Source organism: Poecilia reticulata, chromosome 11, assembly GCF_904066995.2.
Source record: "Poecilia reticulata chromosome 11, P_reticulata-male-v2, whole genome shotgun sequence".
Lineage (NCBI taxonomy): Eukaryota > Metazoa > Chordata > Actinopteri > Cyprinodontiformes > Poeciliidae > Poecilia > Poecilia reticulata.
This window is the reverse complement of record NC_088840.1, coordinates 389896-406332: the sequence shown is the minus strand read 5'-3', so window position 1 is coordinate 406332 and position 16437 is coordinate 389896. Positions and strand designations below refer to the sequence as shown.

Below are 16437 nucleotides of genomic sequence, written 5' to 3'. Positions count from 1 at the left end.
GCATTAAAATTTTTAATGATTGGGCTGGGGTTTATTTATAAAGACAATCCAATGGGCACACATCAACCAACCAATCACATGTCAATGATGAACTGTGATGTCATTGTTTTTCATCCAATGACTGAGAATCCACGTGGGTCTGCTGAAGCGCCTTTGCATATGCTAGCGTATGCTAAGTAGAGTCGTTAACACCTCCACTCCCCCCTCCTGGGATTCCGCAATCGACAGATTTCGACTCCCGTGAGTGAAAATGTAGACTGTCGATATCTGTCGCTAACTAGCTGCGTTCGCGTCAGAATACAGGGTCAAAAATCCCACTTTTCGTCCTGTGGGCACTGTTGGGATGGGTTAATGTGATTGTCTGAAGTGGGAGTCCGTTCATATGATTAGGTGAAACAAGGAAGCTATCTGACTAGTTGCTGATCATTCAATCAGATAGACCATTTATTAAAAAAAGACATTTGTGGATTGAGACGTGAGGGGAGTCTCAAAATTCACACACAAATGCAGCATAACTCACTGGCCAGAAACAGCTTGTAAATCAAGATATATTTGTGTTTGCATCGAAAATACAAGTGTGGATTTTGTCCTGTGCATTTGTGAATCTTGGTATGTGCTTGTGTGAATTATGAGACTGTTTTAGCTCCATAGAAGTACTTTTAAGTACTTACTAAAAAGTGAGTGTTGATAGCAATTTCATGAAAACTGATTCAAGTAAAAAAGGTGACATGTATAAATCCGCTGACAGATCCTTAAGAAGATCAAGGTGTTTTTTTATCTGACATGAATATTTGAAAAGTCTGCTTCCACAAAATACTTCTTAATATTGTAGCTATCTCTACTGTTTCAAAAGTTACATGTTGTACAACTCTGATTGCAAGTCGTCCTATACACACAAAGCGGTAGTACTGTTGGTCCTGGAATGAAAAGTCCACACTGCATTCCTCATGCAAGCTCTCAAAAGGGTTGACATAGTTTTAAATTTGACTGTTGCTTCTTAAAATACTCTTTGCAGCAACATATGCTTACCACAAGATCCTATCCTTAAACACACACACACCCACACACGCACACACACACGCACACACCCACACACGCACACACACACACACACACACACACAAGTATGAGTACATATCGTCACAAAGTCTTACCAAGGTTTGATATGGTGTGAGCACTGGCATGAAAAGGCAGTTCAATTGGCTCTTGGTAGTCAGTGAGGGGGATTCTGCGAAATGTCAATTTGAAGCCCTCAACTTTCCCCGGCTTAGCAGGTGGCTCCCAGCGGACTTGCACAGAGGTGGAGTTAAGTACCTTGGTAAAGCAGATGGGTGGGGTTGGGACTGGATCAAGGTGAAATGGAGGTAAACAGAACAGCATTTGAAAGTTTGAGAAGAACCAAAATCACAAATTGTACTTGATAACATGTTTATTGCAACAGTGGAAAAAACATGCAAATATATTCAGATTTTAAAATGAACACAAACCTTAAAAGACATATTTAGAAACTAAATATTATTTATAATATTTATCTTTTATTTTTTATTTATTCATTTTTTATCAAGCAGATCCTTTCTCTAACAGGTTTTATATGACAATAGATAAAAGTATGAAAAAGAAGACTAATAAGTTGAAAATCTCACTTGCTGCTTCAAAATTGTGGAATGGTTTACCTTGACATATCAGACAGACTGAAGCTGCGTCCACACTGCAGCCTCAAGTGACCCAATTTGTTTGTCAAATTAGATTTTTTTTGTAGTGGCCATTCACATTTCTAAATATGCAACTTGCATGCACAATAGAGGGCGCAATGAGGTCAATGAGGTCAGCGTTCTCAAGTTTTGCCAACCGCCATAAAAAGAAGAAATGCTCAGTGTTTGAGGTAAACATGGATACTAACGGTGGAGCATAGCTTACGCATTTAAAGTTGTTGTCCGGCCAGTATATTAACAACTTAATCCTCATTATAGTCCGTCAGGTTAATGTTTTTCTTCCCACTTGCGCGTATCAGGACACAGAATAGTGACATTTGTAGAGTATGAATGACATTCAGGTAGGATGAATGCGACCTGGACGTTAGGTCACATTTGAATTGGATACGTATCGGATGGCCTGGATCGCATTCGAAAAGAGTCTGACCTGTGTTGTTCAAACTGTCATGAAAAAATCAGATACAGGTCCCATTATGTCAGTACTTCTCAAATAGTGGGGCACACCCCCTCAGGGGGGCGTGGAAAAGTGTCGGATTGGGGGAGAAGTAGGACTTTATAATTGTCTTAATTCATGTTAACTGATCAACAAGCCTCCAGGCACTAGGTTCAAACTAATTCAAACTAATTCTAAGCAGTGTTCAAACTAATCAACAGACTGCCTGCTCCAGCCAGTAGAAGAATTCCCCCAGTAGAACAAGGGAGTCCCCAGGAGGGGCACTTTCCAGTACCCCCTCTAAGGACTCCAAGAAGGGTGGGTAATCTGAACTGTTGTTCGGCCCGTAACCACAGACAACAGTCAGAACCCGTCCCCCCACCCGTAGGCGGAGGGAGCTCATCATATTACAAATTATTATTTATTTAATAATTTATTTAGTAAGATCAATACATATTTATATAACTATACAAGCACAAATAAATAATGATTAATAATGACAAATAAATAATGATTAATACTGAATAATATATATTGGATACATGTATGCATGCATGCATGTGTGCATGTATGTATGTATGTATGTATGTATATTAGAGATGTGCCGATCAGGTTTTTTTCTGCCGATACAGATTCCGATCACCGATACTGATCACATAATTATTATTATTATTTTTTTTAATCATAAACACTACCGGTTACATTATGTGGGAAAAGGAACCATGAATTCACCTTAATTCAGACAAAAACTTGTTTTTAAAAACTTTTTCCAAGAAAAAAACAAAACAGGCTTTGTGCAAATTGTACTGCTATTGATAATACTATCTTTAACAGACTGATAACATCTGAAGGCTCTGAAGAGGCTAAATAATGCAAAGAGCCAAAAATAAAACCTCTCAACATAGCCAAAAAATTCAAGTATAAAACTTAACATTCAAAGGCAAATACAGGATCCATTACAATAAACAATCCTGAGTTACTGAATGAAAACTTCCTGATAGCATGGTGGCTAGCTGATTACTGCTAGTTCTGACTGGCTGTTTCTGACTGAGTGGAGTAATTATGCAGAACAGGGAGGAGATCGATTATTTTGACCAGGTCCCCTCGGGCGACTGGATGCCCACCGGCACCATGTTGGTGACGCCTGCCTGGGGCTGAAAATTTGCTTCTGATGTGCTAAAACATTTAGTATTTACTAATTTGTTAAACCAATACCAACTATAACCTTACAAGACCCTCAGTACTCCGCAATGTAGCGAACTATGGTGAATAACTATCATAAAATTAGTCTTTATTCTCGTCCAACTTTACTTGAATTTAAAACTAATAAAAAACCCAGAGTGGCACTTATACTCAATCATAAGCAAGTGACTGCAGCTCGCAGAAAAATGCCAGGAAATAGACGAAACCTATCTTTTTATTGTCACTGCAAGCTGAAATATAAGGAATATTGCTGCAAATTTTTCGACAATAAATGTTAAGAACTATATACCTTGTGGAAAATGAAATCGAAGAAGCTGACAAGTAAAAGGTTTTACTGTATTAAGTTTTACTGGATGTCTAGACATGCACATCCCAGTGAATTTCCACTTTTTCTCTTTCAAACTGAGTAGTCTTGATTAAATGTTACTGATTCACTTGAACTAAATTTGGAAATTATTTTGAGAGTTAGAACAATAAAACAGAGGTTTTGTTAATAAGGTTGTACAATGCCGGAGCCAGTGGTTTGTACGAAAAATTATTAAATATGAACAGATTTGCAATAGTATTTCAATTCTGGGGAGGGAAGGTCACCGGGGGTGTGTGAAAAAAATGATAATCCCTCGGGGGTAGGGGGTGGGGGGGGCATGACAGAAAGTAATTGAGAAACACTGCATTACGTAAAAAAAATTGGAATTGGGTCACTTCAGGCCGCAGTGTGAACATAGTCTGAGTGTCTGCGTCTTTTTTAAGTCTTCTCTTAAGCTTATTTTTTTCTCACAGGCTTTTCACTTAGCTTGAAGGATTGGCTTTTACTTACATTCTATTTGTATTTTGTTGTTCATAATTGAATTTCAGGTTATAGCACACTTTGGTCAACTGTCTTATTTTTAAATTGCTTTTTTAAAAAAGGTGGAATGGAATGGATATAGCACAGGGTTCATATGTATTATTTCAAAAGAAAAGTTAGTTTCCATAGTTCTATACAAAGTTGGACTGTTCTCGATGTCTTCTTCAGTCATTTGAGAAAAAAACCTACAGATTTGTCTTTGCTGATCTATGCCAACTCTGTAAATGCAAAATGGTGTTCAGATGTAAATAGTATGTTGACAGTTTTTATTAAATTTATCGAAAGTTAATATTTTTAATAAGTTAGAATTTACTAAAATTCCAAAGAAGAGGTAAACACACGTAGACACACAGGTTTAGTCCTTGATGAAGCTGTCACAGGTTTGAATCTAGGCCTGGTGACCTTTGCTACATGTCTTCCTCTTCTCTTATTACTCACTTTCATGTCTGACTACTCTCAAATAAAGGCCACTAGAGCCAATAAACCTTGATAAAAAAAAAGAAGTGTGAAGGGTAAGAACTCATTCAAGAAAATGGGTTTGTTTAGTTTAAGTGAACTTGAAAAGTGAGTAAGTGGTAAGGAGTAGTTATTTAGCAATTCTAAGCAGGGTTAATTTTGTATTGAGCAGTCCACACAAATTAAAAAAATTAAGTTAACATGAAGCATGACAAATGAGTTACATGAACTGTTCATTGTACTACTTGATTTAGTTCTTACTTAAAATAGTTTTTTTACACACTAATTTTGAACTTACATTGCTTAATTTTTTGAGGCAGTGGTTTTCAATAATTTTTGAAAGAAAGGTGAACAAATTAGATTTTACAGCGAGGTGTGGATTAGACCTTTGTGCTTATTTGTACAATTTTGAATATCTTAGAGATCATATAAAGTACTAAAGCATATAACTGATCAAAATATAATTTTGATGGATATTCAAAATTTTTGACAAATACTTTCTTATAGGACAGACTTCTAAAAGAAACTGCTTCAGTTTCTTTTATCTGTATGGCTGCCAATAGGCTGCTTTCCTATATCATGGAAATGCATGGTCCCTGCCAGGTTTCCAAATATGTTAAGATGAAACAAGATGAGCACCAGACAAACAATAATTTCTTCATAGTCTAATTATGGCATCAAGGGAAATCTCTCAACATTAAAGCAACATTAAAGCTATTCATTTTATAAACTTTTCTCAAGTTTCTCTCAGTAATTTTTTTCCACCCTCATTTTTCCATCATTCACTGATAAAAATATTCTGCTATATCTACTTAAAAATTAATGCTTAACGTTCAGGAAATCTCCAGATGTTACTCCATTTCTGGTCAACTAAACCTGCAAACTGAAGAGAAAGTTTTGAACGTTAGTACAACTGATTTCTGTGTTGAAAAACCAAATGCCCTAATTGACCATAGGTAGGGACTCAAGTCACATGACTTGGAGTCAAACTCGAGTCATTAATATTAAGACTTTAGACTTGACTTGAAAAATGTTCAGAGAGACTTGAACTTAACTTTGACACCAATAACTTGGGACTTGAATAGGACTTGAACCCGTTTAAAAGACTTGATATTTTACCTTAAATCACATTACTTATGAAGTGGGCCCCATTAATTCATTTCACTAATTAATTATTAACCGATGTTGACCGTTCCTCTGTTTTTCTACACTCCAGGAGTGTGTGTAAGCTGCAGGACAAACAATAAAATTAACAATATTTTAAAAAACTAAACAAAACACTTTGTAGGTGGGGTCTGGGAAACGCTCAAAGCAGATACGCTCCCACAAGTAATTTCTTTTGGGTGCATCAATTATGAATTATGCAACAAAAACAGAGTGCAACGTGCAAAACCTGCAAGAAGATCTCAGATGGAGTTGCAACAACTTCCAACTTTGTTCGACATTTGAAGTTACACAAATGTCGAACAAAGAACGGTAGATGGTACTTTTCTTTTGCAATGAGATAGTTGACTTCAGCTAACTTCATGTTACTAGCAACACGAGTTGTTTAAGCTAACACTTAAACAACTTGTTTAATTTGCTAGCTTTTTGTTTAAATTGTTTATCTTAACTCGATAAGTTAACTTATCCAGTTATTTTAGGTTGCACAGCATAACTTAATTTGTTTTCATATCTTGCAATACTTTTTTTAGCAGATAGGTTTATATGTGACAGTAGGGATTGGTCATCAAGGTATCCCACAATGCATTGTGCAACCATCAGCAGGAACTGATTAAACCACTTTTTAATTTGTCACAAATATTTGCTTTATGTTTTTGCCTTAAACATCTTAGACTGCAAAACTTCTACTATGCGGTCTACTTTCAGAGCAGTAGATTGGTTGTTGTGTAGTTTCATGAATTTGAATTTGCATACAATGAAACTTCACCATGAGTTGTATGCTTATTTTCATGGCATAGCCTCGGGAAAAAAAAGAACAAACTATTACTGCTTTTCATGTTTTCTGTCAAAATTTGAGCAAACATAAAAAGCAGGCAGGAGCCAGGAACTGTTTCAATCAAGTAGTATGTTAAAAACATGATTTTTTTGTGAAGCAATGATTTTGCAAATATTTTTTAAGTGAAATGAGCTAATTAGATTTTATAGTATACTTGCAAACTTAATTAATCAAAGTTTAGTTTTGCTTCATCTAATTAACAAAATTGTGTTCACTTGGATTTTATATCATGTAAAGAAATAAGTAAGTACTATAACAAAGAACAGTCTTTCTTAATCAACATAGATAAATTATGCAAGTAGATTAGTTATTTTTTTAAGTAGATAGAGCAGATTTTTTTATAGGTGTACAATCAGTATGACTTACAATATAACTTCATCAAAGCTCCTTGTTCTTACCACTGCCAAGTGTTGTTTTAATTACACTGTTGGACTGCTGGCTTGCCCCCAAGGAAGAGTAGGCTTTCAGGTAGAGAGAGTAGGTTGTGCTAGGTTCCAGGTTGGTTACATCATGCTGAAAAGTGTCCTTACTTATGGCCTCCTGCAGTTCCATATGATCAGGTTCTAAATAAAAATGATAAAGTTGTAGATTTGTAAACATGCTCCTACTTAGACTCAGGCTTCACAAATTTCACGTTTGCACTCACCGCCCAGTTTGCGGATGTGTAAGACATATCCGATGATGCCATCAGCAATGCTGATGGGCGGATTACTCCATGTTATTTGCAGGGTGTTGATGGACAAAGCACTTGCCATGAGGTCTTGGGGGGCAGCAGGCAGGTCTTTAGCTTGGGCCACAGCTAGACGGGCACTTGCCTGGTTAGTACCAGCACTATTCTCTGCGATGCACTGGTAGATAGCCTCATCATCTGAGCTTATATGGGTCAGAGCTAAAGTGCTGCAAAACAACATACATGCATTTATTTCTGTACAGCATAGTACATAATGCTGTACTATGCATTATGTACTATAGCAACAATATTTGACATATATATATATATATATGGTGCTGTATGTATGTGATACTACATATTTTAAGATGCCCTCTTTGGGCTGGCACCTTATCGTGGTGGAGGGGTTTGAGTGTTCCAATGATCCTAGGAGCTATGCTGTCTGGGGCTTCATGCCCCTGGTAGGGTCACCCAAAGCAGACAGGTCCTAGGTGAGGAACCAGACAAAGCACAGCCCAAAGACCCCTTATGATGAGTAATAACTTTGGATCTGGTGGGAAGGAACAGGAGCTAGTGTGCGAGGCTGAGAGGTTCGACGCATGGCTCTGGTTCTGGAACCAGTCTCCTTGAGAGGGGCTGGACGTACTTCCACTCTGGAGTTGCCCAAGGTGAGATGCGCCGGGCAGAAGTGGGCATACTTGTTGCCCCCCATCTTGGCGCCTGTACGTTGGGGTTTAACCCGGTGAATGAGATGGTAGTCTCCCTCCGCCTACGGGTGGCCCTTGAGGGGCGTGGTTAGGAGGAACGGTCCCCCCGATCTGAACTCGAGTGGTTTTCTGTTGTTGGACTTCTGTGCTCGTTACGGATTGTCCATCACGAACACCATGTTCAAGCATAAGAGTGTCCATATGTGCACTTAGCACCAGGACACCCTAGGCCGCAGTTCGATGATCGATTTTGTCCTCGTTTCATCGGATCTGCGGCGGTATGTCTTGGACACTCGGGTGAAGAGCGGTGCAGAGCTGTCCACTGACCACTACCTGGTGACGAGTTGGCTCCGGTGGTGGGGGAGGAAGCCGGTCAGACCTGGCAGGCCCAAACGTGTAGTGAGGGTCTGCTGGGAACGTCTGGCGGAGTCCCCTGTGAGACGGAGCTTCAACTCTCATCTCCGGCAGAACTTCGAACACGTTCCACGGGAGGTGGGGGACATTGAGTCTGAGTGGACCATGTTCTGTGCCTCTATTGCCAAGGCGGCTTATCAGAGCTGCGATAAGTAAGCCACCTGTCGCAGCAGCAACCCTCGAACCTATTGGTGGACACCTTCGGTGAGGGATGTTGTCAAGCTGAAGAAGGAGTCCTACTGGGCCTTTTTGGCCTGTGGGACTCCAGAAGCAGCTGATGGGTACCGGCAGACAAAGCGACATGCGGCTCGGGTTGTCGCTGAGGCAAAAACTCGGGCGTGGGAGGAGTTTGGAGAGGCCATGGAGACAGACTTCCGTACGGCTTTGAGGCGATTTTGGTCCACCATCCGGCATCTCAGGAGGGCGAAGCGGTGCAGCATCAACACCGTTTATAGTGGGGATGGTGCGCTGCTGACCTCAATTCGGGACATTGTGGGCCGGTGGGCGGAATACTTCGAAGACCTCCTCAATCCCACCAACATGCCTTCTGTTGAGGAAGCTGAGCATGGGGACTCTGGGTTGGGCTCTCCAATCTCTGGGGACGAGGTCGCCGAGGTGGTCAAAAAGCTCCTCGGTGGCAGGGCCCCGGGGGTGGATGAGATCCATCCGGAGTTTCTTAAGGCTCTGGATGTTGTAGGGTTGCGTTGGCTCACACGACTCTGCAATATCGCATGGACATCGGGGGCAGTTCCCCTGAATTGGCAGACTGGGGTGGTGGTCCCCCTGTTTAAAAAGGGGGACTGGAGAGTGTGCTCCATTTACAGGGGGGTCACACTCTTAAGCCTCCCTGGTAAGGTCTATTCAGGGGACCTGGAGAGGAGGGTCCGTCAGATAGTCGAACCTCGGATTCAGGAAGAGTAGTGTGGTTTTCGTCCTGGTCGTGGAACACTGGACCAGCTCTACACCCTCAGCAGGGTCCTGGAGGGTGCATGGGAGTTCACCCAACCAGTCTACATGTGTTTTGTGGACTTGTGACATGTGTTTTTTGACAGTGTCACAAGTTTGTGACCCCTCCCACTGCGTCTTTTACTACTACCTCATTTTTTATTTTCTTTCTCAGAAGACTTAATTATTAATAATAATAATAATAATAATAATAATAATAATAATAATAATAGATAGCGAAGATGTTAGCAGGAACTTTTATGAGTCAAAAAAGAATGTATCTCATTGCAGTTATGTATGCATAAGAAAGAATAAAAAAAACCTGAAACAGGCAGTTATTCAAAAGCAATGTTGTCCATTAAGACATAATAACATACTCTGGAAAATTTAAAAATGATATATGACTCTGTCTTCATACATTTCTTTAAACGATAGGCTTATATGTCATGGTATTTAAAAACCTATATTCGGCTAACTTGAAAAACATTTATTATTGTGAAAATGCTTTTTCTATTTGATTTTGCCAGGTCTTTGAATGCTGGATTTGCCTCTCGGTTGAGAACTGATCCAATGCAAAGATCCATAAAACTACTGAAACTTGAATAAAACAGTAAATAATGTACACACATCAGCCACCATCTCCTTACCTGTTCTTATTTGTCAGCTTGACAGTTTGTCCTGACATCAAGACTTTGCCATTCTTCAGCCAAATTAGGTGGGGATCAGGGACACCCTGAGCAACACAGGTGAATACAGCACTGCCCCCTGCTGGTCTGGACACTGACTGTGGCCATTGCAAGAACTCAGGTGGAGCTTAAGAGGAATAGTGGAGAGAAAGGGAGACAGCTTTCACCAGATACAGACAATAAAAATAAAGTAAATATCAGCACTATGTGAGTAAGGTGGCATTCATTAGTTGACTAATTACAAAGAGTAATGGTACAGAATGTGTATGGATTGTGAATTTTATGAGAAGGCCTATCGCTATACTGTTGAACCTCTTCTTTTGCTTGCAGTGTTTGTAAATTCTAAACAGTGAGAAGAGAATTAAAGCAAAAGAATCAGAGGAAAAAATGCAGTCTGAATAAACCGCTAAACATGTGAATTTGGTGCTTGTGTTGGAAATATGCGTCTGTCTACTCATACTCATATTTCATATATCAGTAGGCATGTTGCAAAGAGCGGTAAAGGAAATAAGTCCTTACACACTCAAGTTTGACAGTGGTTTTATTTGTATTTATTTATTTAACATAAATGTCTTTACCACTAAATGTAGAAGGTAACTTTAGTTTCACATTGATCTTATTATGATGTGTTTTTCTCAGTTCTTTAACTAAAAAACAGAAGCAGAGCCGGCCCAAGGCATAAGCAAACTAAGCAGCCGCTTCGGGCCCCAGGGCCACTAAGATTCCCCTTCAGTAAAGCTAATTTTTAGTTTAAATTTTTAGTAATATTTTTTAGTAATAAGTTCTATGTAATTATAATATCAAAAACACACTATTTCACTATGGAGTGATTTGTTTTTACAATGATTTATAGTTGATAATGTATGTAGAAATCATTATTTTACATACATTTTATGGATAAAAAGAAAAAAAATTAATTGCTCTAGGGGGCCCCTGGTGGCCGCGGTAGGTACTGCATGCTTCACCGGTATCATGAGCTGCTGTGCAATGTGCAGAGCATCCAAATATCCAAAGCTCCTTTCAGAAGTTAAGTAAGCAAAACAATGTCTCAAAAAAGGACTTATCCTTCAGAGAGGGAGAAAAGAAAGAAGAAGAATAGAAAAACACCAAGATAAAGGTTTGTTTTAATGTGCCTTGGTAATGTAAAAGATTAGTAAAGCTGCTAGCTTGATAGCAACCTGGAACGGTCCAGTTCAACAGCCAAACATTTATGCTAGGGTCTTTGTGTTTGTGTGAAACTGAGTTTAAACTTTAAATGGTATGTTTGCAGTACTGTGCCATGTATGAAGCATGTAATGCACAAAATGGCAAAGCAGAATAATAAAACATTGATAAGTAGCTAAAAACTGTAAATTCTGTCCTAGTGATGCAAGCCCAGCTGTCCTTATTTCACCACTGGGATGTGATCCATCTTCCTGTTGTAAACCAGACCTCCTTTGTCCTACTACCTTTCTATCTGGCTGTCTTGACTGCGCAACCTCCTCCCTTCCTGCATAATTCCTCTCTCAGGGTCAAGAGTCAGAGGTTATGGGTCAATTTAACCCATATTCTTTTCTCTCTGCTACCCCCAGCTGTGCCTTGCTTTGAACATCTAGATATTGGCCTCCTTTTCTTCTGTCCATCTGTTGTTTGGCCCTTCCTCCGGCCCATGACTCAGTGACTGAATAAAAACTGAGACTGTGGTGAACTTTGTAAACACAACATTCTCCCTAAACTTCACTATCTGAATAAAAACAAACATTTCCCCTGACTATGTCATATCTATATATATGCACATTTTAGTCTCAAACTACTGTGTATATTACAAACAGAATATAAAAGGAATTTAAAAAGTTCAATGAATAGAGAGTGAACATGTTCAATAGTTAGAACCTCTTGCTGTGTGGTCAAAGCAGAATATTTATAATAATTATCATAAAGTTACCTGTAGTATGTGACATTATTCCTCAATCCAGTTATCCACAGTGTCACCTCCAATATGTTGTATTTAGCATGTTCTTATGTGTGATAGAAATACATTACATTGCTAAGAAATCTAATTAAATGAGATTGATGATTAAATTGTTTCATGAAGTTTGAACTAGGGCATATAGTGTATATTCAAGTATTCAAGTATATATTCAAGTAACATTGAAACACACACACGCACACCCCCACACGCTCTCATACACACACACACACGCACACCCCCACACGCTCTCATACACACACACACACGCACACCCCCACACGCACGCACACACACACACACACACACACACACACACACACACACACACACACACACACATATATATATAAAATTCCCTTCTCACCCTCCACAGGTGGTCTCTCTCTCTCTCTCTCTCTCTCTCTCTCTCTCTCTCTCTCTCTCTCTCTCTCTCTCTCTCTCTCTCTACCAGAGGCCTGGGAGCTTGAGGTTCTCCTCCAGTGTCTTCTCTGTGCCTAGAACTGCACATTTCTGGACTGAGATGTCTGATGTTGTTCCTGGGATCTGTTTTAGCCACTGCTCCAGTTTGGGGGTGACTGCCCCGAGGGCCCCGATGACCACAGGCACCCAGGGGTGCAGTATAGGGGGCGAAAGTGATGACAATTCTAGGGGCCCTGACCAGCAGGGGGCCCTCCACAATTAATTTATTTATTGTTCATAGAAATAAAAAAAATTGGGGCCCTGTCAATTACAAAATTAGTCATATTGTATTTTCGAAGATTGTTTTAAGCAGTAAAAATTTAATGTTCCCACTCCCAGACCAAATAACACACATCCATATTTTCCCTGAAACCCCTTATCTGCATTAAATGGTTCGTTCTTGCTTGGAGCGCTTCAGAGTGACGCTGTTAGCAGCAGTCAGTGGAAGACACAAACGACTGTGGCAGTTAGTATGCTGCTAAGAAAAGTTATAAAATCAAGTTTATAAAAAAATAAAAAAATAAAAAATAGAGAGAGGGAGAGAGAAAAAGGCAAGAGTGTCAATTTATAGCTCAGTTTTTCTCCAAGAGGTGGGTAGAGTGTATGAGATTATCAACCATTTAGCTTAGGTAGCTTAGCTACAGACTACTGATTACCTCCATTTCACTAGCTTTTAATGAATTAAGGAAAAAAAAAATTACCAACATATTCATATATTTAACTTGTACCTTTTACCACTTAACAGATGAGTCAGTCAGCAGCAGTCACTTTTATATAAATATTTTTTTCATATATTTTTTTTAAACTCATTGTGTTGTGACAGTATGGTATGAGAGGTAATCTGTGAAAAATCTATTTCCTCTGCTTTCTCTAGAAACAACCAGTCAGTGGCAGGAGAGGTTTAGTGCTGTCAATCACAATCTCATGTGGCTCATCCTTCCTCTGCCTCGCTCTGTGCTATTCTGCAGCTAGCATAGCCTATTGTAAATGCTTAGTAGTAAGCATAGCTACCAGTGATAGCAGATTAACGATTTTCCTGTAACAATAAATTGTTTCTCCACCATTAGCACATTTAGCAGTTAGTGAATGAGGCTAATGACAGTGCTAAAACCCTCCTACTCGTTCTGATTGGTTGGTTTGGTCAGGACGGTGCATTAATAGTAATTGTAATTCAGGAAGGAGGTGGAGGAGATTGATTGTTTTCACAGATTATCTGTCTCATAACAAACTGCTATGACATGGTGACAGCTTTAAGAATTATGGAGAAAACATATTTTTATTAAAGTTATGTACTGCAGCTTGAATAAAATGCAACTACATAGCATTTTTGAGAAGTCTGGATTGCTTCATGTATATTTTGCATGTTGATATGACTGTTGCTCATGGGGAGAGACATTTCAGTAATCTATAACTAATAGAAAAAATTTAAACAACTTACTTGCATACTGTATGCATACTGAATTTTACTCTTGCATGTAAAATTCATGAGCAGTAAATATTGTACTAGTTATCAGTATTGGACCAAAGAAAGCAAGGCAGTTGCAAGCCTTTGAAATTGTGACGCTTTTGATATGTCAGATATACTCAAGAAATTGTAAGAGCAGCTGCGTGAGGGGGGCCCAATTAAATTTTTTGTCAGGGGGCCCAAGATTCCTGGCAGCGCCCCTGCAGGCACCACTGTGGTCTTCACCTTCCAGGCCTTTCCCAGTTCCTCTCTGAGGCCCTGGTATTTCTCCAGTTTCTTGTGCTGCTTTTTCCTGATGTTGTAATCACTTGGTATTGCTACATCCACCACAACAGCTTTCCTTTATTGTTAATCCACCACCACAATGGACACCATTTTGTCTGTCTGGATCCCACCGGGAGGAGGCCTCGGGGAAGACCCAGGACACGCTGGAGGGACTATGTCTCTCGGCTGGCCTGGGAACGCCTTGGGATTCCTCCGGAGGAGCTGGAAAAAGTAGCTGGGGAGAGGGAAGTCTGGGCCTCCCTTCTGAAGCTGCTGCCCCTGCGACCCGACCCCGGATAAGCGGAAGAAGATGGATGGATGGATGGATGGATGGATGGATGGCTGGATGGATGGATGGATGGATGGATGGATGGATGGATGGATGGATGGATGGATGGATGGATGGATGGATGGATGGATGGATGGATGGATGGATGGATGGATGGATGGATGGATGGATGGATGGATGGATGGATGGATGGATGGATGGATGGATGGATGGATCTGGAAGTCCCACAGAATCTTAGCTCGGTCATTCTCCACCACCTTTGGGGGTTTTTCCCCACTTTGATCTCGGGGCTTCCAGTCCATATTCTGCACAGATGTTCCTGTACACTATGCCCGCCACTTGGTTATGTCGTTCCATGTATGCTTTCCCTGCCAGCATCTTGCACCCTGCTGTTATGTGCTGGACTGTCTCAGGGGCCTCCTTGCACAACCTATCAAGGTATAGGTCTTGTCTGGTGTGGTAGATCTGAGCCTCTATTGCTCTGGTGTTTAGGGCCTGTTCCTGTGCAGCCAGGATGAGAGCCTCTGTGCTGTCTTTGAGTTCAGCTTTTTCCAGTTATTGGTAGTATTTTCTGATATCAGCCACTTCAGTTATATGTCGGTGGTACATCCCATGTAGGGGCTTGTCCTCCCATGACGGTACCTCCAGCACCTCGTCCTCTGTTCCCCATTGTCTGAGACATTCGCTGAGCACATCATCTGTTGAGGCTTTGTCCTTGATGTATTTATGGATGTTTCATTTTGGACAGTGGCTCTCACACTCACTAATCCTTTGCCTCCTTCCTTACGGCTTGTGTACAGCCCCTGGGTGCTGGATTTGGGGTGGAATCCTCCATGCATGGTTAGTAGCTTCCGAGTCTTAACATCCGTGATCTTTATCTCCTCCTTTGGCCAGCTAATTATTCCTGCAGGGTATCTGATTACTGGTAATTCATAGCTGTTTATCACACAGATCTTGTTCTTGCCATTGAGCTGGCTTCTCAGGACTTGCCTTATTCGTTAGAGGTATTTGGCTTCCTTGTTACCTCATCGAGGTTGCTATTTGCTTGTGGTATTCCCAGGTACTTGTAGCTGTGCTCTATGTCTGCTATTGTTCCTTCTGGGAGTGAGACCCCTTCTGTGTGGGCGACCTTCCCTCTCTTTGTAACCATCCGACCACACTTCTCTAGTCCGAATGACATCCCAATGCTGTAGATCCTGGTGGTGTGGATCAGTGAGTCGATGTCTTGCTCGCTCTTGGTGTACAGCTTGATGTCATCCATGTAGAGGAGGTGACTGATTGTGGCCCCATTCTTGAGTCGGTATCCGTAGCCAGTCTTGTTGATGATTTGGCTGAGGGGTTTCAGGCCTATGCAGAACAGCAGTGGGGACAGAGCATCTCCTTGGTATATGCCACATTTGATGGACAATTGTGCAAGTGGTTTGCAGTTGGCTTCAAGGGTGGTTTTCCACAGCCCCATCGAGTTTGCAATGAAGGCTCTTAGAATCTTTTTGATGTTGTACATCTCTAAGCATTCAATGATCCAAGTGTGTGGCATTGAGTCATAGGCTTTCTTGTAGTCAATCCAAGCCGTGCACAGGTTGGTGTGTCAGGTTTTGCAGTCTCGGGCGACTGTGTGGTCTACCAGGAGTTGGTGTTTGGCTCCTCTGCTATTTATGCCGATGCCCTTCTGTGCCTTGCTCATGTATTTATCCATGTGCCTGTTTATCTTAGCTGCTATGATGCCAGACATGAGCTTCCATGTTGTAGAGAGACAGGTAATTGGCCGATAGTTGGATGGGACTGAACCCTTCGAGGGTTCCTTCTGGATCTGGATTGTACGCCCTTCAGTTAACCATTCAGGGTGAGTCCCATTTTGTAGCAGCTGGTTCATTTGAGCTGCCAGTCGCTCATGGAGGGCAGTGAGTTTCTTTAGCCAGTAGGCATGGATCATGTCA

At 40.7% G+C, this 16437-nt stretch overlaps 1 protein-coding gene across 2 annotated transcripts in view; it reads right to left on the bottom strand.

Annotated features, from left to right (window-relative positions):
- Positions 1 to 16437, bottom strand: part of LOC103472149 (immunoglobulin superfamily DCC subclass member 3) — an 87454-nt gene that overhangs the window by 46987 nt on the left and 24030 nt on the right. For both annotated transcript variants that reach the window (XM_081612409.1, XM_017307433.2), the window contains exons 7-10: positions 10034 to 10199; positions 7297 to 7547; positions 7049 to 7213; positions 1155 to 1343 (exon numbers count right to left, since the gene is read on the bottom strand). In XM_081612409.1, the coding sequence (XP_081468535.1) occupies positions 1155 to 1343; positions 7049 to 7213; positions 7297 to 7547; positions 10034 to 10199 (771 nt within the window). The remainder of the gene's footprint in view (positions 1 to 1154; positions 1344 to 7048; positions 7214 to 7296; positions 7548 to 10033; positions 10200 to 16437) is intronic.